This window comes from Lonchura striata, chromosome 12 (genome assembly GCF_050655825.1).
Source record: "Lonchura striata isolate lonStrDom1 chromosome 12, ASM5065582v1, whole genome shotgun sequence".
In the NCBI taxonomy this organism is placed as follows: Eukaryota; Metazoa; Chordata; class Aves; order Passeriformes; family Estrildidae; genus Lonchura; species Lonchura striata.
In genome coordinates this window covers 19443019-19466935 of record NC_140714.1, presented here as the reverse complement: position 1 = coordinate 19466935, position 23917 = coordinate 19443019, and the positions used below count along the sequence as shown (strand labels likewise).

Here is a 23917-nt window from a genome sequence, read left to right as displayed (position 1 = left end):
TACTTAACCCCTTAGTGAGATATCTCAAGAACATTACAAGAAACACAAGGAAGTCACTACAAATTCTTTACCAGGAAGGCACTTTGCTGGCAAACTACTACGTGAAGTGGGAAACCACAACGTGCAGGAGGGGCTCAGGCTGTGCAAACCATGGCTCAAAGATGCTACAGTATCATCCAGTGGGTTTTTTTTCTGCTTTCTGACTGAAATAACGCAGTGTCAGACATCAGGGCTTGCTGCTTTTATCTCAGCTCGCAGGTCTGACTGGGGTTTTCTGGACTGATGTTGTTGTAACTGAATTTTAACCCTCGCGTATGAAAATGCACTCAGGACATCTGACCTTGGGGAGAAAGAATGGGATGACATTCTGAGTGTTTGTATAATGCTTCACTCTGGATAAGATCTGTTGTAAATATCACAGAACACAACTGAGCTAGACCTTCTGCATATCTGAAAATTTTTCGTCTTGCATAGATATTTAGTGCAAGTAAAACACTTAATCTGCTCAAGTCTCTAAAAGCAAACCTCCATATCTAGATGTACTGCTGCAATACATTTTTGTTTTGTTTTGTTTTTAAATTTCTTTTATAGTTAACTTTCCCCTTACTACATGAATTCCAGTGTGTGTGTGTGTGTGAGGACAGCACGTGCTAATGCCTCAGTGAGTTTTAACACAATTGTAGCAGTGTGTTGTGGTGTAGAAAGATAAATAGCACGTACTGAATGTTAAGGAATGTGCCTTCATTGTTTATTAATTTGAACCACTTTTGTAGGAAATATTTGAAGGTGATAACATGGTCTTGCAACATCTTAATAAGGAGCCTTTTCTTATTAGTCTCCTTTCACTCAATATTGAAAACCAGAAAGGTTTCTTTCCCCCACTTGTATATACAGGCTTGAATGCCAGAAACTTTACACTGAAGACAGATATAACTTTCTTTTATTGCACATTAAGCTGTACAAGAGATTTCACATAAAAGATATACTGCTGTCACATTTCCAGCGTTTGCTCACTTTCTTGCAGCTGGGTTGTACAAAAGGCAACAATCATGAAAGAAACTTTTACCAAAAATAACTCAACAGAACTGAACATTAAGCCTACACTGTAAAACATCTGTTCCCTGTTACCAACAATATTGCACCTAAGCATGCTGACATGCAGAGAGACATCTTGGCTTGTTTCTTGGCTGTGGGATGTAGGAACTGTGTGTGTCCCTGCGAATCCTTCCCAGGGAACAGGCTGGAATCCTGTCTGAGACACCCAGGTCTTCCACACACACACACACACACACAACGCACAAATGTCGTGTGAGAAGCACTTGTGAATACTGGCACTACTCCATGCAAAAAAATACCAACTGCTTGAAAGGAAAATCGCTCATCAGATTCAGTTCTCCACCCCAGGGCAGTATGGTTTGTTCTCTTTTAGGGTGTCTGGAGGTAAGGATTTGTGAACCTGATTTCTAGGTGGAATTTCCTTGACATAGAACAAAATAGCCAATGCCACCTTTGGAATGATCACTGACCCAGACAAATGCTGATCACTAAAGCAAAATATTCATGTAATTTACTGATAGGTAGTAAACAGTAGCACTTACCACAAACATTTAAATAGCTAATAATGCATACCTTAATTCTCATCTCACCAGCCAGCTTGTACAAATAAAAGAAACACTAAGAATGATGAGACTCACTGATAACTTTTTCCAGTGTTTGTAGGGAAAACAGACGTAGAACATCAGGCTGTTTTCCCTTTAAACATAATTGTTTGCACTAAACTAATGGCCACTACTCATCTTTGTACATAGTCAAGATGAAAATTATAGTTTTGTGGCTCGCTTGCAACTCAGCTTTCTGGTATGCCAGCAGTGTGCAGCTTGTGATTCTAGGCTAGATTTCTCACAACAGATTAACTGCCTGCCTGTGGAGCTCTCATAGCATTGCCTATGTAAAAATCACAAAGCATTTACCTACAGAAAATCTAGCAGTTGTCAGGCACCTCAAGTCCTTTTGCATGTTTGATGTCAAGCAGTTCTTAAAAACTCTATTTACGTGGACAGTGTTGGGACTGGATTTTCTTTACAGCTCTCTGGAAACTTGTAGGTGTAAAATAGGAGACCTGAGTTGGTAAAGAAAACCACTGACATTCTTTGCCTTGCATTTTCTAACCCAGGATCCTCAGCTGGTTAAAGGTACCTTGGTCTGCTATCCCCTCACTTCTCAGTATTTGCAATGAAATGAGGTCTTACAGGAAGTTTAACAGTCCTTGAGGTACTTCTCACGAAATAACCTGGGATTTAAATCTTAGGTAAGTATAAGATTTTTTGGAAGTATTTGCATTAGTTTTCATTAAAAATCTCCATAGATTACTAATTCAGAATGACAACAAAAGGTATTACTTAATTGAAACAGGATACATTAAATACTCACACTTTCACTGAGATATTGCACATAGGTGGCCCATTTACATAGCTTTGTAGCTAATAATTTAATGCAGAATTACTAAAAATATGAATACCAGTATGTAAAATAGAAGATATTTTAAATATTCCTTGGGAAGAACTGTATTTTATGGAGTCACCAAAATAGCAGACTTCCACTCGCATATAAGTAAAACTCAAAGGTTAATAAACTTTATAAAATTATAAATAAAAAGCCTCACTAGCAAATCCTAATCTAGACTTTAAAAATATATCTGGATCACCTACCTATTGGTCATGCACACGCACAGAAAAATAAAGGCTATGAGTACAGTGTGCACACACTCACAGAGTAAGCAAAGGGACGGGGGCTTGCACCTCGGGGGATTGTACTGAACAATATCAAATACTCCAGAAATACTGTCTAACCATCCAGGTGTACATGGCACTGGGCTCTAGAGAGGCACATTCTTTGTACACTGATGACAGCAGCCCTGCAATCACAAGTTTACAGAGGAAGGTTGGAAAGCATTACACGCACAGACAGGAACAAGGAAACAACCAGACGGGAGAGTTGACACTGCATAGAAAAAACACAGTCCAGGTCAGCACTGAAACAATGGCAAACTGAACAAAACTGGGATGCTTGCATTAAGATCGTTTGTTTCTTTGCTTTCAATTTGTTTTTGTTTGTTTGGGTATTTTTTATTTTTTCACTTGTCATTTTTGCTTTAACCCTTGCTTTTGGTCTCAGTTATCTAAGTAGCCTGGACTTGTTTTGGTCCTACTGCAACGCCATTACAGTCGAGAATGTACTGTAAACAACCTTGAGGTGGTGGTCGCTGAGGTGGGATTTTGTTTGGCTCTGGCTCCTTTAGTGATCCACTCTGGAAAATACATATGAAAACAGAAGAGAAAAAAAAAAATTAGAGTAGCTCGGTTCCAATTTTCCACTAATTTGTCTTTATTTTCATTAGAAAACTCTTTATTGGTGGGGCTGAACATATACTTAAATTTATTCCAGATACCGTTTTTTAATTTAGTTGCTGCCTGACATGATATATGAATCCTGGGCTAGTCCAAGGCTGAGCTCTTATAAAAACTCTTTTCCCTTTGCAGCATGTGATCAGGATGCAGGGAATGCCTTCCCAACCTTACCTCCATCTGGGGAAGGACTTTATCCTCAGTTCCCAGCACCAGGAACCATTTTTTTTGTATTTCAATGCATCTGCTCTCTCTTTTTTTGTTTTATTTTTTTTTTAAGGACAGACTGAATAGGAAATGGATTTCAACAGATACCTTTGTGTAATTTAAGAAATAATTTATTTTTAATTATGTTCACTTGTATCCAGAAGCATTTGCACAGCAGGAGTTTTGCCAGTGATAGCTTCACTTTGATTTGCTGGCAGTTAAGTGGGGAGGGAGGTGGGCTGCTCCAGCTTCACTGTTTTGCTAAGCAAAATGAAAGAAGAAAGCAAAAACCACAGACAAATAATAAAAATAATTGAAATGACTTCATGCTTCTCCATCTGACATGTTATTAGAAACACATGTAATACTTCACTTTTCAAAACAGGAGGTTGATTTGGCAGCATCCTTTTCACATGGATACTTGTGAAAGGAAAAGATGGGCCTGAATCAAAACCTTGGAGCGGAACACCCCCTGGGAACAGGAGTATTTGAATCCAAACTTCGTCTTAGGCCCATCTCTAACATTTTGAAATGTGAAAGACGTTAAATCATTGTAATTAATAGATTAGGATTTTTTTTAAGGATCCAGAAACCAAATTGCCATCTGTCAAGAGGAAAAAATGGCAGAATTTATTAAAGAGCAAATGCAAAATCAATTAAATGTGTGTTTTGCAGAGCTTACTGTTTTTTTTTTTTTTTCTGATAGACTTGTATTTGATCACACTCCTAGTACTTTATTTACAGAATAAATCTTGCTCCTAATACTCTGAATTCCTGCCCAGCATTGCAGCTGCTGAGTTCTAAATGGCACAACTCTCCAGTGCATGCAGCTGCTGCAAGTTGCTGTGTCTGCTTTAGGTAAATACATAAAAGGACACAGGGCAGCTCCAAAACTCTCATTATTCAGCATTACCGACCTGCAGGAGCCCAGATGAGGAGTAAAAACCATCCACACAAACTGTGCTCCTCCATTTACCTGACCCAGTTACACAGTGCCTGCTGAGCATCACCAAAGGGGTGAGGATACGTAGAAAATAAGAAACTTGTGAGGAAAGACAAAGCCACCAGAAAATGTCCGAGTGCTTTGGTGTGGGTTGGAGCCTTCTCTGTGCTGAGATGTGCAGAGCCTGGTGCAGGGGCTGCTGGGCTGCCCTGGCTGGTTCAGCACCCGGGTGCTGGTCCATGCTGGGTGCTGTGCTCCCTGCAGCTCCTGCACTGGCACAGCAGCTCCCTGGGGAGCAGGGCAGCTCTCCCAGAGTGAAGGCTGAGGTGCAGCCCTGGAGGAGCAGCTCCTGCCCTGCCCCAGGGCTGGCAGCTCCTGGCACCCCTGGCTCTGCTGCCGGGGCACAGGGACGTGCCCGGAGCTCAGCAGGGAAACCTCCAGGGCTGGGGCTTCAAAACTCCAGGAGTTTCTTTCTGCAGTCCCAAACAGGCAACGTGACTTTGCTAGAAAGCACACAGAAGATTTTATAATTGTGATGATCATAATTAGCACGTGATGGGCTCCTTACCCTTCCCAAGGGCCACAGCCCAGCCTGGGGCTCTCTGTGGTGGCACAGGGTGGCCAGGGAGGATGAGTGTTATCCTTTTTCCACTTAAACAAAAGGCCATGGAGGTAAAGCTGGGGTTTGATTTTAGAAACACAGGGTGGCAGTTTAAATTCACTTTAATGTTGGAACAACACTGCAGGGCCTCTGTCTGCCCCGTGGCCCGAGGCTGGAGCAAATCTGCCATTTGTTCTGGTACTGAAAAGTCTCAGGTTTTATCACACAACTGCAGCGACTTGACAGGACACCACCAGCCCTTACGCAATCTGCATATCTCTCATCTCCCAAAGAAATGATTTTATCCCAAATGAAGCTCTCAATAAACATTATAGAAGCTGCCTAATCCTTCCCTCAGCTCTCCTGAGAGTTGGGAGCCTTGTGCATTTTCTATAGAAGGTGTATTTCCCCCTCCCCAGTCACTGACTGCAGCTGTCCTGATTTTACCACCCACACATCCTTTTTTTAATTTTTTTTTTTTTTCCACCAGATATCACCTGGTGCTTCCAGGAACCTCACCCACACTCCAGGCCAATCACATGGGTATATTACTTTGGCTAATTAGCCAACCCACCCAGGCCGACCCAAAATGTCTAATTAGCATTACATTCCTAATTGAGAAATCTTACTCATGGTTTTTCAATGGTCTGTAGTATCCCAGCCCCTTTCAAGAGCCTTTCTTTCAGACAGTCAGAAACCTTGATACTTGATATTAAAGGCAGGCTTTGAACCAGCCTTGTTTGCTGCTCTGAGCCAAGACCTTTAATAAAATCCAGGCTCCTTCTAAAACACCAGTTGCTGGCAAATGAGCTGCAAGCTGTTCTTCTCACCTCTGCAAGATGGTGCCAGAGCAGATGTGGGAGCTCCTCTCTGAGCAGAGGTGCTGGACCAGCCCTGTCCTGCACATGGACTCACCCCTCTTGCTGATTTTCTGTTTTCCCTTGCTGCCAGCCTACAAGTTCACCCCCCTGCCACCTTCTTGCAGCACAAACAAGTTTTCCTCTGCTGCAGCCCTGATCTGCAGCCACGCTGGGTTCAAACACTGCAGGAATCAAGGGTTAAAGGTGGGATTTTATCATGGAAAATGGCCCTGCACAGGCCCTCATTTGGATGCTCAAGGCTAAAGAGCAGAATCAGTGGCACAGGAATGGGCCTGGGATGGTTTAGGGCAGAATCAGTGGCACAGGAGTGTTTGGGATGATTTGGGGCAGAATCAGCAGTGCAGGGGTGTGTTTGGGATGATTTGGGGCAGAATCAGTGGCACAGGAGTGTGTTTGGGATGGTTTAGGATTACCTGAGTGAAGTGTGGTGGCTGATGGCAGGAGAAGCCCCTTTGGTTTTCATTTTGTGGAACAAAATTTTGACATCCTACCCAAATTCCCAAGGAGAAGGCGTTGCTGGTGTTGACAGGAATATTCTGCAGGGCTGCTTAAAGGAGCTCTCCTGCTCACAGGGGTTTTCTGTTTGTATAACTGCCCCCAAAAAATACAGCTTCACTTGGGGAAGCCTCCAAGGCACATGAGTGCTGCAAATCAGCTCTGGGTAGAACAAGTGAGGATTTGGCTGCATAATGACTTTTAGGAATATTGGCTAATTACAGCCAGAGCACAAACCCTACTACTTATTAGAATATAAATGTCTCTAGATGTCCCTGTGGCACTTCCTTCCTTTCCACTTACCTGAAACTGTCTCCTTAGAGTTGAACTGGCAGAAAAAGCTGTTTATTCTTCTAATAAGTTACATTCTAATTTGATCAGGACATTACTTCTTTTTCTACCTTTACAAAAATGCAGATTGGATTCACAGACACTTGAATTTTGCACAGTCTGAAGAATGTTGAAATGGGTGGGAGCAAAAGCAGCAACTTGGCAGGGAAATAGCCCTTGGGCAAAAGAGATGCTAAACAGAGTCCCAGCAAAAATTGATTTTGATTTGGCTGAGGTTGAAGACTTTGTGAACTGTAGCTGGAGCACGTAGAGTTGTTTTTGGGTCTCGTTTGGTTTTCTTTGTAATGCAAGGACAGGAGCTTTTCATAGGTATTTCAATATTTGAGGGGAAAGCCATGTTTTTCAGGCCAAGAAGGAGAGGGATCAATTGAAAGTTGCCAAAATACAAGCTGAGTTAGTGCTCATAAAGGAACAGGAATAAATAGTAAAACACTTAAGTAACAGGAGAACTAAGATAAAATGGGATTGCTGAGGAGAGAGCTCATTGAAAGAGTTTGTGTGGAGAGTAAATAGTGAATAGGTGTTTGAAGTGTTATAGATTGTGATAAACACTGGAGGAAGGGCAGGATGGCAGGTGAGATAAAAGGTAAAAATGAGATGCAGGTAAAAATGAAACATTCTTCATCTCAGAAATGAAAACCAGCTGACTCATGAAATACAGAATTCCATAGCAGGTCTGTAAAAATTGGGAATGGCCAAGTTACACTGTGAAGGTAAGTAATACTGCATTGCACTAATACTACATTGAGGGTAAGGAAGTGGCTGCTGAGGAAAGAAGCAGTTCTTGAACAAAAAATACTGGGAAGGACATTAGTGGGATGCAGAGCTCAAGTAGATTATTAATGAATTAACTGGCACAAAAAAAGTAGGTGTGTGCTACTAAAACCTGTAGATGATACAGGGCTGGAAGACTCTGGGGCCAAAATATCCTAAAGAAGGAATAAAATTGATCAGTGGAGTTAAAAAAAATATAATTATTAATATAATTATATTATTATAAAATATAAAATATAATATAATTTCTTATGTAATATGAAATAAATCTGTTACAAAGGCAGAGCTCACTCACTAACTGAATGATTTGTGCAGTGAAAAGCCCAGAATCTCATCACAACTCAGTGCAGCTTTTGGAAGAACTCATCTGCTTAGCTCAGTAAGATAAGGGGGTTTTATGAGCAGAAACTGGGGGCAGAAACCAGGCCAATGCAAACCAGGACGAAATGCATGTAAGTTCATAAATAAACTGAATGAAACTGGGCTGCAAATAAGCACATGCTGTGTGATTTAGCAAAGCAGTGAAATGCTGAAGTGGAGCATCCGAACCCACAGAAGTTCTCAGTGACTTGTGTCCTCCTGCTTTATCCCTCCAGCCTGCAGGGAGTGGGGCTGGGCTATTCCTGGCTCAGCCCTTGCCCTGCTGCAGTGGCCCTGGCCCAGGTGATGCATCTGCCCCCTGTGTGCCACTGAACAGAACTATCCATGCTGGGTTATGCTTTTTTCTGACCCACTGATGGGGCAACTGAGAGGTGGTTTAGAAACTTTTATTCCAGCTTCAGTCTCATGAGAAGGCTGAGACAACACAGATGTTATAATTCACACTATCACAATCAGAAGCTGACTATTTCCTAATTACAAAACACTATAAACATTTCTTGGTTTATTAGCTTTTTGCCACACTATGATGTAGATGCTTTATAGCTAATAAACTAAAATTACTCTTCGTAGGTCTTACTACAATACATCTTTCATAGTTCTATTTCACTAAAGTATCTGGTCTTATTTATAAAACCACCCTTTAAAACTTTTTTGTAACTCTATTTCTCTTTCAACAAATCTGTCTTATTCTATAGCATTTCTAAGTTGACATTTCTTATCTCAAAGTTTACATATAAATGCATAATGTGTAAGCCTGCCGTCAAGCCCTGAAAATTCTCTAGAAATCCATTTCCCACAATAAAGATTTTGCTATTTGCTGGTTTTTATATTCCCTGTGGACTGAGAGAAACAGCTCCAATGGAGAGATGAGATTTAAAAAATCCTCCTTCCTGTTGCCTGCGCAAGTGGGGCAGCAAGAGGAGAGTTCTCTCCTGCTTTTTACACATTTTTGGAGTGCCACTGTCCAGCCTTGTCCTTCTGCACGGAGGGAATCTGTGTGGAAAACACACTCAGCAAAAATGGGGCCAGCCTGGGGTTGCTTTGTATTGAAGTTGTGATAAAGAATCCAAAAACTTCAAGCAGCTTTTGCTGTTGCCCAACCAACTTTCCAAAGAACCTTTGCAAAACCTGTTAGAGCCTTCCCCTGAATGGGTAGGAAATGACTGCTCAGAGCAGAAAACAAGCTAAACAGTGAGACTTTTATTTGGAATAGTATTTTAAAGATGCACTGAAAAGATCTTTTAAAAAACCACAACATTAAAGAATATTCTAACTTGGATTTTGCAGGCAGTTTTCCATTGCTAGACAGCTGATTACTTCCCAGACAATAGCTTCTTTCTTGAATCAGTCTTAAAAATTGTAAAATCATAGAATGCTTTGGGTTGGAAGGGACTTTCAAGATCTTTTTTTTTTTTCCAAAAAAATACTTTTTTTTCAAGTCCACCTGGGCAGGAATGCTCCCAGCAGAGCAGGTGGCTCAGGGCAGCATCCCAGCAGGAGCTCAGTGCTGTTCTCAGGAACACTCCAGGGTTTTCCCTGGGATACTGGAACAGCTCAATTCCCACTGTCCATTCCAGCCCTATTTTCTGTTATTCTGCTGCACAAAAAAAATAACCCCCCCTCTCTCAGTTTGTTGAGGTTTTTAGAAAAACGTATAAGGGAAAATGCATTTCTGAAGTACCATCAGCTCTGGAAGCTTTCTGCTTCCTTCCACAGGCAGGCAATAACTGCCATGGGCAAGGATGCTTTTTCAATTTCTTCTTTAGCTCTTTTACTGCTTGAAGAAATCAGATTTCCACTTGTCCTTTTGGAGCAGGGAACATGGAAAGCATGCCGTGGGACAGCGGCTTTGGGGCAGCTCTTCCCAGGAGGATTCCTCGCCACAAACAGGGAGGGAATTTGGGAGAGCAGCGAGCTCCCCCGTGTGCTGACGCTGGGTGGGAAACGAGTTTGGAGCAGGGCAGGAGCTCCAAGAGTTGAAAAAGCAGGAAAAGGCTTCAGGAGGTGCGGGAGAGCATCCTGTGGCTGCAAGCTGGGTTTGCTCTCAGCTCTCCCGGCGTGCAGAGCATCCTCCCCATTCTCAGTGGGTGCGCTGGGGCTGGACAGTACCAAATTCCTGTGCTGAGGGCTGGAGCTGCAGGGAAGGGTCTGAGCCCTGAGCCCAGGGATTTTGGGTGATGCTGTGCTGTGCCCGCTCCTCCGGGTTTAACCAAAAGAAGGTTATTTTTATGGCTACTTTGAAAAATGGGATGGCAGGTGATACTTGCGTGAGCTTAAAGCTGCAGGAGTTCCCCTTGCAGAGATCCATCACGACTGGATCCACTCAGAGCTGGGGTTTGTCCTTGGAAATGAGAGAGGCTGCAAAGATGCTGGAGCAGCCTCAAGCCCAGCCTGAGAACGCCCATTTGTGTTTTTAGGGGCACAGAAAAGAGGCACTGGGACAGACAGCTGAGCTCTCCCCAAATAAAAGTGAATTTCAGGGCTCTGGGGAGAACCAAACCAACCACCCACAGCTTCTCCTCTTGCTCCTTGTGGTGCTGCTGCTGCCCTCAAACACCCACAGGAGCTTTGGGGGCTGCTCTGAGCTCTGAAAAGTCTCTGTTAGAAGCTGAAAGACCCTGGAGGGGGATTTTGAAGCAGCTGAAGTTTGCTCTGCTGGCAGCTCCACAAGTCCATCCCCACATTCTGGAGCTGGAAGTGTGTCCTTTTTTTTCCCCTATGGACAAATCAAGAATAGTTGAAAATGAGCTGCTCTGGCTTTGGATTCTTCCATAATTTCTCTTGGTGCTTCTCCTTGTTTAAAGATTTTGACACACATGGTCCTTATTGAAAATAAATCGTGGCAGGGATTTCTGGGGGGAGAGGGACAGAATTCCTGCAAGTTAAACATGGAGAAAAGCCAAACCCTCTGCTTAACAGGGTATGATTTAAAGGTCAGAGAAATCAAACAGAAAAGTCAAGTGGAGACAGGGAATAATAACAAAACAAAAAAAAAAGTAGAGAGGAAACACCTACCATGTTGGGGAAAGGAAGGGAGACCAAGAAAAAGCCTCCAAAAATGCATTTTGTCAGGTTCATCTTAAATAAACTATCAGAAAGTAAAAATACATGAAAAATAAGATAATTAATAATAAAAAAAACCAACAGAGGATGTTCTGTATGATAGTAATTACAGCACTAAGACAGAACAGAGAGGTCCAGCCTGGGCTGTGCTGTTGTGTCTGTGGCAGATTTTCCCTGGTTTCATTTGGAAAAGGATGGGCTTTGCTCTAGAATGGAATGAGGAGAATTTCTGCAGCTTCCAGAAAACTCCTGTGGGAGGAAAAAGCTGCTTCTCACAGAAGTCTACCAAGAACAGACACGCCCCTCCATCATGGTGGGCTCAGGATTACTTTAAACCCCAAATATTTTCTTTCTTCTTGAGGGGAGGGACCATGGAGTGTCCGAATTCCCAAAGCTCTGGCAGACTGTGAGATGGTCAGGAGATCATCTGGCAGGAGGTAATACAAAGTTAGGGAAAGCATCACTTTGTTGTGTGAATGAAGACCAAAAGGGAATATTCATGTTGTTATGTTTAAGAGAAAAGGATCTGTTAAGTACAAGAACTGTTTTGGTTTTCAGTTTTACCAGTGCTTTGTGGCTTTCTGAATTAAAAAATCAGCACCGAGGCTGAAGCACTACAGAAAACTGAGATCATCCAAATCCTCCTGGGCCTGAAGCCTGACCCTGTCAGGGGCTTTTTCCTTTGGGATTCTCTTCTAACCAGTGCTTTGGGAGCAAATTTTTATCTTACCAAGCTTTTGTTGGCTTTTCTGCAGAAATAATTTATTTTTCCAGGTACACTACTGGTGATAGGCATTCAATATAGAGTGCTCAGAAATTAAAAAAAAAAAAATCAGGGTGCACCCAGAAAGCTTTATTTCATTTGGACAAATTTCTGCTGATGTCAGGGAAAATTTTGACCAAATAACTCTAAACCTTTAATATATGACCTTTAGTGTATTCTTTGATAATCTAAAAGACATCAGATCCCTTCAGAAGGACACCCTTGGTTATTTCTTGGCACACGGAACCCAGCTGAGCAGATAACAGATAATTATCAGTGTTCTGATTAAATCACCTCCTTTTATGGATACATTCACAGGTAAAACCCCAGAGTTTGTACAGATTTATCCCTTTACAGGTAATTACCTGGGACCTCTGTTCAGGGGAGACTCAAAAACAGACCTGAGCAGCTCCCTTGGCTCTCACTCCATCTGCTGGTGCAGGGCTCAGGAAGGATTTTAAACCAATTATTTCCACTTTCACCATCATTTTGCCAGTACAATTCCTGCTCAGTTATTTATATTTTGTATCTTTATAAATATTAAAGGTTTTAGGGCTTATTTTCCAGCATGAACTTTTTGTTTTTGATACATTGCAATACCTGCATGTGGAGTTCAAATGCTTAAAATAAATCAAACTTTGTTAATGAAGCAGGGACTGTTTTGAATACATGAACATCCCTCATGCAGCAGCTCCTGCTGAGTCCTGCCTCTCTTGTGGCCTCTCATGCAGAACCTGCCTCGAGCAGGGGTCACGGTCAAAGGTGGACAAAATAACCTCAGTGTAGGAAAAAAAAAACCCTGTCATTTTATCCTTGTGATAAATAAATTTTACTGTATGAACTGTGCCCCAAATGTGGTCTTTTACAAGGCTGTGGTGAGCTCAGGCTCCTACTTGTTTATTTTCTGCTGCTTTTCTTAATTCTCTGTGTTTATATTGGGATCTAAAAGAGTAACAGCTGTTCTTTTATTTTCACTAACATAAAAACTAAGAGTTCAAAAAGCCCTTTTGATCAAAATAATCACACACAGATAAACATTGTGTGTGTACACACACACACACATGTATGTATATATATATATATATATATATATATATACACACAGTTATATATGTGCACATTAATGTAACCTATTAAAAATCTATTCCATATTAAAATAATAACAAAAAAGGAAATAAATGCATTACAATAACGTGATGAAAAATTTTAGAGTATGGAGCATTTCTGATTGGTAAAATATATAGAAAAATAGATTTTTTATGTGATACAGCTTATGGAATGGGACATAATGCATTGTAATAATAAATAATAGATAAATCCCAAGTCGTTTATTCCAGAAGAGGAGCCACAAGGTGTCGCTGGGATGCAAAAAACCACAAATACTGCAGTAAGGGGGCACCACTTCCAGCAAAAATAACTGTTTTCAGAATGGCTTTCGACTTAAATAACTTTTGGAACGTGTTGCATTTCAGGTTGTGTGATTTCTGTGCCCCAGTAATATTTTTCCTTGCTCTTTGTGAGTTTTGATGCCAATGGTTTAGATTCTCTACCAATATACTTAGGAAGGCATCCAAAAGAACCCCGTGAGTATTTTAATAAGAAATGTAATTTATCTTACCAAGGACTATGATTTAAAAGGACTTTTATGGACAGTGGACTACCATTTCCATGAGGGGATCCTTCCCAATTAATTGTGTGCCCTGATAAATGCAATTTCTGGTCATCATAACAACTTCAGTGATTGGAAGCAAATTGCTGCTCATCATAAGTAGTTTCCTTTAAAAAATTCCACTAAATCCAAGAGATGGAAGTGAAAGCACTGTAGCTTAATCCTATGGAAATCCAGGAACAGGGGGTTTGCTGATGGATTGATTTTCTCTCTGGAACTCACTTTTTGTTATTTACACTGTGTCCACGTGTGGTTTAATTTTCTCTCTGCACTGGGAACAATAAAACTGGATAAACTTTGTCATGTAAAGGGTCAGGGGATGGAGAATACACTGGGATTATAATTGCTTTATTAGCACTGTGCCACTCCTTTCTTTGACACCAAACAGAACCAGGATGTAGCTGGGAATGCTCTTCTCTCTGTGATGTCATCAAGCCATGGATATTGTACCTCTGGAGCACAAATTCCTTCCTTCTTTCCTTCCTTTAAGGAAGTAAATCCCTTATTCTTTCATGGGTAATGCAACAGGACCGAATGAACATTTTCCTAACAGGATTTCCCCCAGCTTCAGCTGCTCACACGCCCATAAACATTTGCATTTTATGGTGATTCTCATGGACAATGTCATTTTCTCTGCAGAATTTCCTCCAGCACAATTCACCTCAAGACCTGACGGGCAGCTCTGAGTGGGTGTTTGACCATTTTTATTGTTTTACACATAAATGTAATGGTCAAGGAACGAGCCAGCTCCTGCAAATCCAGAGCAGATTCATTGGGTAGTTTAACCTATTTTCATGATTTTTAGAGAAAATTTGAAAGAGGCTTCTCTAAAGATCTGTCAAAAGTAGTCAAAGAGGCAAGAAAACTTGGAAAATCCACAACTTTGTTGCCTGGAAGTAGAGCAGGTTTATTTATGGAAAACTTTTAAAACCATATTCCTATATAAAGTTCCATTTTCAGCACGGTGCTGGGTAAAACAAACTGTCATGATTTAAATAGTAGAAGCAGCTTCATTTTTTGATGGATTTTTTTACCATTACAGGTAGAATTTCTGTGAGTCCAAGTCTCCTCCTTCCCAACTTCTCTGCCCTCTGTGCACCAGCAGAACTTGCTACAGACTCTGGGCAAGAGTTTACAGATAAATAAAATAAGTAACGTAGAAAACCTTTATTTAAGAAATCTCCCCATTCAGCTATCTCGGATTTAATGGATTTAACAATGCCAGGAGCTGCCCCTGTGAGGTTTCCCTCTGGAATTTGCTCCCTCTGGCGCTGTGACAGGGAGGGCTTTGCCAGCCTTCAGAGCTCTGCAGGGCCAACCATCCCCACCAGCACTTGGCTGCCCAGTGCCAAACAAAGGCTGATTTTCCCAATTATGGATTTGTTTTCTGATGGATGCTTAATTGGAGTGGGGCTGACCACTGTGGGCATTTATAAATTGTGGCATGTTTTTATGCCCAGTTCACCCAGTCTGGACTAAAATAGAAACACTTCTGAAACCTCCAGATAATAAAGAAATTCAGAACATGGCACACCTGGAGGTGTATTAATGAGCATAGGCTGCTCATTTAAAAGCAGAAGTAGCAAAACTCAGCAATTACTCTTTGATATCTCCAGTACTTTGATTTCTACACATGCACAGAGGTGATTTGGGATAAATTAGTGGCTTTGCATTTTGTGTCACCTGCAGAAATGGGCACTGTCCCCTGCCCTTCAGATAAAATGGCTGTTTCTCAAGAATAGGAAATGATTTCTTACATTAGGGAAGACTGTTCAAAACTGAAAAGGGCAACTTTGTTTTAACAGACTGATTTTACTCTTAGCAAAACCCAGCTAAAAAATAACTACTCATGAGGAGTTACCTGCTTTAAATTCTACAAATGTGTTTTTCCCCTAAAACTGGGAAGATTAATGGGTATTTGCAAATGGAATCTTCAGCAGAAAATCAGTCTTTCCCTACCCTTTTCTCCTACCCTAAACTGTACAACAAGGCCAATTCTTAGAGTCTGATTATCTGTGAGGAAAACTAACAGATATTGCAAATATTCTGAAGGAATATCTTTGGTTTTCACTGCATTTTTGTGCTCAAGTGCAATCCAAAATGTAAGGATAGCCTAAGGAAAAGAAGATTAATGTGGAATAACATCTTGTTGCCATCAGAAAGGGCTGAATCCTTCAGGAATAACCTAAACTAAAAAGAAGGAACCAGAAGTCCACCATGCCAGAATATTATCTCTGCATTCATCCAAAATCTGGTTGAAGAGCAAAATTCCCTTTCCATGGATGTGCTGAGTGACAGCACTGACTGAGGAATTTAGGAACCTGCTAAAAATGCCCCTTGGAGCCTGCTTTCATTCTGCACTCATGTGGGCAGTTTTTCTTTGGGAACTATTGGGAACTTTACTCACATCCGACAAACAGCCAGCTCCGTTGGGTGTCAGCAGTAACAGTGAACCTTCCTCCTCCCCTGGCTCCTCTGAGATCCAGGAGCCTACACAAGACCTTACATTTTTTCCCCAAAATGTGAAATATCAAATGTGAATCTATTCATGTGACAGCCATGTCTATTACTGCTTTGAATTTTGGTATGTGTTGACTTGTATTGACTGGATAACCCTAAATTTGCCTCTTTGCTTCCTTTTAATATCTGGATTATCTGTTGCTCCTAAAAGGAACTATTTTGGCAGAAGGTGATTTAGTTTTTCCCCTTCTTCTTTACCTCTCAATGTCCTTTACAATGGACTTGAGTCATGTTGGATGGAAACTTCTCCATTGTATGTGGTTCTGTGGCTGAAACAATTTTGTCCTCAGTTTCAAGTGGCTGCAACATAAATAGAAGCCACACCACTTATTTTTTCATGTGGGATGGGGTATTTTTATATCTTAAAGCATGATGAGGTATTTGAAGAACAAATTAGTCACTCTCCCTCAAGAACTGGTCTGTCTGAGGTAGGCCACAAAATTGTTCTCAAATTGTTTACCTGGTGTGGAGCCTGCCAGGAGCAAAAATAGATCCTCGATTTAGGCTTGGTATTTAGCTATTTAGGCTTGGTAATTTCTGGCTTACAGTTTGGCTGGTTCTGGTGTTCAGCTGATGCCTGTGGAGTGAGAAGGTCCAGGGCAGCACCAAAACCCTTAACAGGTCATGGGCAGGATGGATTTGACTCTCAATTTCACCCACAGCTCCTCTGCACAAACTCTTCTAGTTCCTCACTCTAAAGAACTGATGTCTAATCTAAATATCTCTCCATTTAAAACCATTCCCCTGCCACTCAGTGCTGCTAAAAAAAGTGGTTTATAGGCCCTTTTAAATACAGACCTCCTAGGTCAGCACTAGTTACTGGCTTCTATTTAATTCCACCCAATTCCTTACCCATCCAATTCCACCCAGCAAATCCACACCTCTCCCAACTTTTCTGTTCTCAGAGCCTTTTACAAAAACACCACACTCCTCCCCAAAGTTATTAAAAGGATCACTACAATAAACCCCACATTTCTAAAGCAGGGAAATGGAAACACAAAGGTGGTTCCTGGAAGCCAGCTGGGCCAGGGGCAGAATTCTCCATCCACACACGTTAACTGTCAGGCCGTGAAAGATAAAATAAGTGAAATGTGCATTTATTTGCAACCTTTGGCTTATGTCTTCTACTATGCTCAATGTATTTTAGAAGTTTCCTAGATTTCTAAGGGATTTTCGTTAATTGCAGCACATTAAAAAAATATTATAGGACCATCAATTTCTCACTAGAAGAAGAATTATTTTTGACATCCTTAGGATGTCAAAACTTCTATGACAGTGCTCCTTAGAATTTCCATGACATTTTCTACATGGGACTGAAAGGAAGAGGACAAAGCCTGGTAATTCCCTGCACCCATGGGTAGGAACACAGCAATACTTGCACTTCGTGATTATATCTGCAGACAATCTCTTTGAAATTTAACAAACTGATAAAATGTGTTGGTAAGTTCTCAAATCCTTGAGGTTCCACAGGTGTCCGAATTCTTGGAGGAAAACTTTGTGCTTAAAACGATAGACCAAGATGCTCTATTTTGATTGAAATTTAATTTAATTTTATCCTACCTGAGGCTGCTGAGTGGCAGTGGGTCTCTGAGGAGATGGAATAGGAGTTTTGGACAACATTTGGTTCATTTTGCTTACGACTAACTCGGTGATGTGCTGCCTGTCTTCAGCCTGGTGCTCCCCAATCAGGGGCATGGCACAGTCCATCACCTGCAAAATGCAACAGGACATCAGTGCTGGGAAGGAAACTCCTCCTCACCTGAGCAGAAGGACAGGCTGGGTAGTTACAGCAGTGCTTTTAGCAGAAGGACACAAGAATTACAGACATTATACGTATTCCATACGAAAATAAACAAGAGAATGGCAACTTTGCGATGCATTCCCCTCCCAGTTTCCCACAAAATAGGAAGAGAAAGAACCTTCCAGAAAAAGCTTCCCTTCACACCTGGGCACACACTTTGGGAACAGGGAGAGGAAGCACAGGGCTGATAAGGAAAATGAGATTTCCCAGGCTGTGCAGTGAGCTGAAGGAATTTCAGCTGAGCTTTCCTCCCTTCCCTGTTTCCTGGCTCACACCACATTCCCGAGCTGCATTGCCCCAGGGAAATGCAGAGTTAAACTTCAGCTTCCTAGCAGTTTGGAGTTTTGCTAGAGAAACCTGGATCCTTATTGCTTAATGGGAAACTTTAAATTACACCTTGTTGTTATTGATAACCTTTTTTAAAAAGTTGTGTGGCTGCAGAGAATTAGCAAGAATTTCTGCAGAGAAAGCAGGATAGCAGAGAGGCAGATAAAAATGGGCACATTTCCATTCTAAACACGACAGGTTAATAGTGCTCTGTGGTTATTTATCACAGCTATTCTGATGAATAAAACTAATACTGAATCTGCCACTTCAGCGGGTCCCAAGCATTTGTTATTTCTCCAGAATATTTGCTATTTCTTCAGTGTACCCACTTCTGCCACATCTGTGTTTGTTTCAGGGGAAATAAAAGCATAGCATAACCCCAGCTATTATTCACAAGGGCACTGGGCATTCCTACTTAGAAAAACAACAGGATTGAATTCACTTTTGAGAAACTGCAATTCTTTTTGCATGTGCATCAGGGCATGTCCGTGTCACCTGCAGTGCTGCACTCTGGTGTTTCTCACAGGTCTGGGTGGAAGAATTTTGTTATCTGAGGGGTGCACAGGGATCAATCTGAAGAGCAAGAACACACCCACACTGTGTGGATCCCTCCTCAGGTGGAAGGGATTTAGTGGCAGCAAAACTCTTCTCGATCCTCCAACCTGCACAGAACATCTCCTTTATTAACAAAGAGCAGAGTTTTGCCTTCCTTCTTTTAGATTTTCAAGGGTTTCTAGGAATTAGACACAGAAGCTGGGTGTTTAAAGAGATGTTTGAATCTGAAAGACCATTGCACCTTGCAGTAGTTGGGAAGGAGCTGCATTTATTATTTTTAAATAATTTAAACCTTGAGCTCTTCAAACTATGGTGAGAGCTATAGAAATTCTTCCTGAGTGACAAAGGCTATTTTGTTCCAAGAATGGGATTAGCTCGAAGTCCCAAATCATTTCCATGATTCTTCTGTTTGTTCATTTACAAGATTCACTGGCATTGTGTGTTGGCAACCAAAATGTTGGCAATGCTTGTGCTGGGAATTTCAGATCTAGGAGGTCTCTGAGCTTCTTCACAGCCAAAAGGCTTGAAAATAACCCCAGAGTAAACAATGCAACAATAATTGAACTCCAGAACAAATGTTTCCTTAGAAATGAATGACTGGTTTTCCACTCTAGGGCCACACCAACAGCACTGAAAGGATGTTTAATAAGTACACTGAAAGGTTCTTTAAAGTTTACCATCTTTTTTAACAATCATAGTTTTGAGTGGAACATGCCCATGTTTTCCATTAATTGATCAACCAATAAGAGTTGATATTTCTGAAGGGGTAAAATGGAGCCTTGCAGGTTGTGTGGCTCTTTAATATTCAATTCTGCTCATTTACTGCTATTTTTAAAATTGTATAAACACATTAAAGATCCACTTCCTTATATTCTGAGTTGTTTCTTGTGAGAGGAATGTGCATGGTGCCTGGAAGGACCCAAATTGCCAGGACTGTGAAGTGTTCATGGCTGAATATAGAATGTTTTGGTGTGAAGGGCACTGGTGTTTGGTTCCTCACTGCAAACCATCTGATTTTCAGAGCAGGAGTGATGTTTGGGCTCTAAAAAAATCTGTTTTAATGAGAGCAATTTTTAAAAATGTGCACCATAGGGTGTAGATGAACCCCCCTCTTACCCAACATCAGTTAAAAGTTTTGCAAGCACGCAAAAAACTCCTCCCTTTGTTTACCATGCACTTACATTAAAACAATTACTTGGAATGACTGTGAAATAAATTGCATCCAATAAGGACCTGCCAAAGGATTAGGCAGGATTAAGATCTGGAGGATTGGGTTTGGACTGAATTTCTGCTCTCAAGTGCTTCTACAACTGCAAGTTCACACATCAGCTTCCTTTGGGAGGTGCTGCCATGGGGTGCAGCAGAACTGGTGGGAAAAGTGAAAATAAGGAGCCTTGAGGTGTCAGATCTTCGGGTTCACTCCAGTAGAGAAGTTCTTACACTCCTTGAATGAAGAATTTTCAGGCATAGTCGCAAATTGAGGCAGATTCCAACAGATTTGGCACTAAAACCAGAGCTATTTGTCCTTATCAATCTCTTATCACTTGGACAGGTTTTGAACTTGTTAAAATTCTTGGGTTTGTTGCCACAGGGGCACAAATATTGTTGGCCAAATATGTGGCAAGAGAGCACCTCTGCCACTCCCTGGCAGAGCAGCTGAGATCCAAATGGATGCTTTCATGATGATTTTTGCTGTATTTTCTTTTCCTTTCAGAGAATCCAGTCAATTTTCATTCCTAGTACAAGAGTTAATGACAACTGTTTTATATTTTTATTTTATATAAATGTATCTTAAGAATATTTTGGGCAACACCAACAGTTTTTAAATCCTGTGAGTGACTACAGGAATGTCAGGCTGGCATTTCCCCCCCTTCAGAAGATTTGACAAAGTTTAAATATACAAAAAGCTCCCTGTTTATAAATAGTCTATTTACAGCCTGTGCTAGATTTAAAATCCCGTTTAAACCCAGCCAGTTTTTAGTTCAGCATATAGTTCAGCTATTTAAAATATTGGAGTTTGCCACTAAGAGGATTTCACAGAAAAAAAAAAAGGACATCTGTAATTTATAAAATCAAATACATTCCTTTTGCAGATGCCAGTAAAAACACGGGTCACTATGAATTACAGTAATTTAATTCATATCACTGTGAACTTGCATTTTTATATCAATGTACTTTCATTTTTGTAGCCAGTTCTTTGGCATGAATTTCTCTTATCAACCAGAGACTGACTGTATATATGAGTGGGAAAGGTGAATAGCTAAAATTTGAGGTACAAGACTGAGACTGGCAACACAATGCAGAGAAATTCTGTAATTAGGAAGGGAAATAGGATGGGATTTCTAAAGGAGCCAGAGCAATTATAAGGTATCAGTAATTTCAAAGGGGTCAGGGTGTTTGAGGCAGAAATTCCCACTGCCACAGCCCACACCCAGCTCTGCTGCTCATCCCAAGGACTGGGATGTGCTGGGCACAGGTTTGGGAGGGGCTGGGAAAGGCAGAGCTGGGAAGGTTAAAGGAAGGGCAAAGGTAAAGAATCCTGTGGATAAAGTGGGAAAAAGGCATTTCCCAGGATGCTGAAATACAAGAGGAACAGGATGGAGCCACCACTGAGCAGTGCCCACTGAGTTGGGCAGGACAGATGCATCTCCTGAGGGAAAAGCCCAGGAATTCCAGGAGAAAACTGGATAAGTGGTAAGTGCTGTAGAAGGGGGAATTAAATCAGAGTGATTTTGAAGGTCTGTGCTTGGCAGGGTGAGAACTGGGCAAAACCATTCCCTTTGGTCTGTGAATACAGCAATGTTCCAGAGCAGGAATGAGGAGAGACTTCTCAGTTTATCTGCAATTACAGATTTAGCTCCCTCCCTGAGCTGAGCAGAGAATATTCTCTCCTGGATGGGAGGACAGGAAAAGGAGCTGAGCCTTTGAAGAATTCGAGGCCAAGAGCAGAACTTCCCATACAAGTGTGCACAAACACTGTTTCTTCATTTTGGGCGTTGGTTTTCAGTGAAAGCTTTCTTCTTGAAATCCTTTCTAAGTCAAAAACACCACTTGGGAGCTAATTTTAACTTAGCAAAGGGTAAAATGAAGCAAGTGGGAAAAAGACACCTGCAGCAGCCCATTTAATCTAAAACAAAATTTGGGAGACTTCTGGGAGGCCACTCTAAAGGATTCTCCTACATTTGTTCTCTTTTACTGCTCTCATCACCACACTCTGAGCTTTTATTTAGTTTCCCAGAGCTTTGCTTTTCCAAGAATGAAGCAGGAAAGATAGTTTTCTGAAATATAAACAATGCTCTGCTCCTTCTAGTATTGAAACCTCAGAAGTGTTAATTTAAAAAGGGGAAAAGTCCATATATTTAAAGAGGTTAAAAGTTTAATGGACCTTGATTTGATGTCTCATCAGGAAGAAGAGGGGAGGCAGTTAAATATCTGCATGTTGCAGTGATGTGTTAATAAAAATCCTGTTTCTACAGCTTGTCTGATGCTTGGCAGCTGAGAATTCCCATTGAGGGGGAAAGAACAGACACCAAATGAAGAGATGAGGCTGTTACACAGAATCATAACTTGGCCCTCATCCTGATCAACCTGACAGCCCCTCTGCTTAGCTGAGCCATCCTTTAATTTGTTCATTCCTCCCTAGGAGGAGTTTGGAGCCAGTTCCTTGGAGCAGGGCAGTGGCAGGCAGGAAGAATCACTGTGTTCCTCTGGAGGAGGCATTTTTTTCCAGGGAAACACACCAGGTTTAGAGAACCTCTTCTGTTAAAAGGCAAAGTTACCTCTTACATCCCCCACTTAAAAATCTGCAAAGAGCCCAGAACTTCACATGAGAACACAGGTGATTTTGTGCTTGAATAATAATATCACGTCAGTATTTTGTCCTCTTCAGCAAAACTGGTTTGGATATGTGAAGAATACTTGGGTAGAATTCTCCCCTAATTCCCATTCCCTCCCAGGGTGGGTGACACACACCTGTGCTCTCTTCCTGGAGGTGACACTGGTTGAATGTTCCAATGTGAAAATCAGGAAGAACAAATCTTATTTTGTGTGTGTTTCACGTATAGTGTTATTTCACCCATTAGGGAATGTCTGTGTTGTTTGTCAGGTGAGCTCTGCAGGATTAAGGTGTCAGTGGTACCCAAACCCTCCTTTTTCCTCATTTCTTCCTTTTAGGTGTGGCATCCCCATGGAAACGTGAGGCCACAGCTGCCAGGATGGAGCTGCAGCCCAGGATTGCTGGACTGCTCAGCTCCCTCGAGTGCACCACGCACGAGCCAGACTTAATAACATTTATTTTCCCATGCTGAAAGGACACAAAAGGAGAAAATCCTCCTTTTCTTGGTGCAGACAGTTTTCCACTCCTCACTGTAGCCCAGAATTCTGTTAAAATTGCCGTGTAATAACTGTTGATATCATAATTTTCCCAGATGTTCTGGTGGATGTGAATTTTGCAAACAGCCCCACATTTCAAGGTCTTTCACAGATTCTAAATGTCCTTGCTGATGAGCATTCCCATCTCCAGGACAATTCAGCTGATTCCAGACAACAGCAGGAATTATCATGCTTCCATCCACACTTTTTAATTTTTTTTAATTGCAAGTTCTATTCTGCACCCTGATTAAAATGCTCTGTACACCCAGCTCCTGATGGATCCTGCAGCTCTGAGAATTCTGGAGTTTAGAAATTATGGCTGACTGTGGCATGGAAAATCAGGGGATTTGTTGAGAAGCAGGAAGTGAGGCAGTCTCAGTCCATTACAGAATTTGCAGTGGTTATTTCATTTTTAAAAGTACTTTTCCCTTTTGCTTTATCAACTTATTTTGGAGTGAGGAGATTCTGGGCATCCTTGCCCACCTCCTGAATAAAATTCTAGGAACGTGGAAGATGCTGAAGAAATTGTGATAGGAAAGTGATGATAACTTGCTTTATGGCTACACAAAGTGATATTTCTCCATTAAAAAACTCAAAGGAAATGAAAAACTACAACTTTTCAAAATTACCTACAGCAGAAACTTCTGATTCATGAGGATTCAGATCTTCAGGGCAATATTTAGGCAACAAAAAAAAGTAAAGTTGTTTTCACTTCATCCTTAATCTCCCTTTCCAGGGCAAGGTATAATTTTGTTGGGGTTCCCTTGGGATGGTGCTATCTATAAACCTTCCTGGAAAAGCTGGTAAGGCT

At 41.4% G+C, this 23917-nt stretch overlaps 1 protein-coding gene across 1 annotated transcript in view; it reads right to left on the bottom strand.

Moving 5' to 3' along the window:
* The window catches only part of SYN2 (synapsin II), a 164511-nt gene that overhangs the window by 4274 nt on the left and 136320 nt on the right, over positions 1 to 23917 (bottom strand). The window contains exons 10-11 of the mRNA XM_021530459.3: positions 17613 to 17762; positions 3247 to 3307 (exon numbers count right to left, since the gene is read on the bottom strand). Coding sequence (XP_021386134.1) covers positions 3247 to 3307; positions 17613 to 17762 — 211 coding nt within the window. The remainder of the gene's footprint in view (positions 1 to 3246; positions 3308 to 17612; positions 17763 to 23917) is intronic.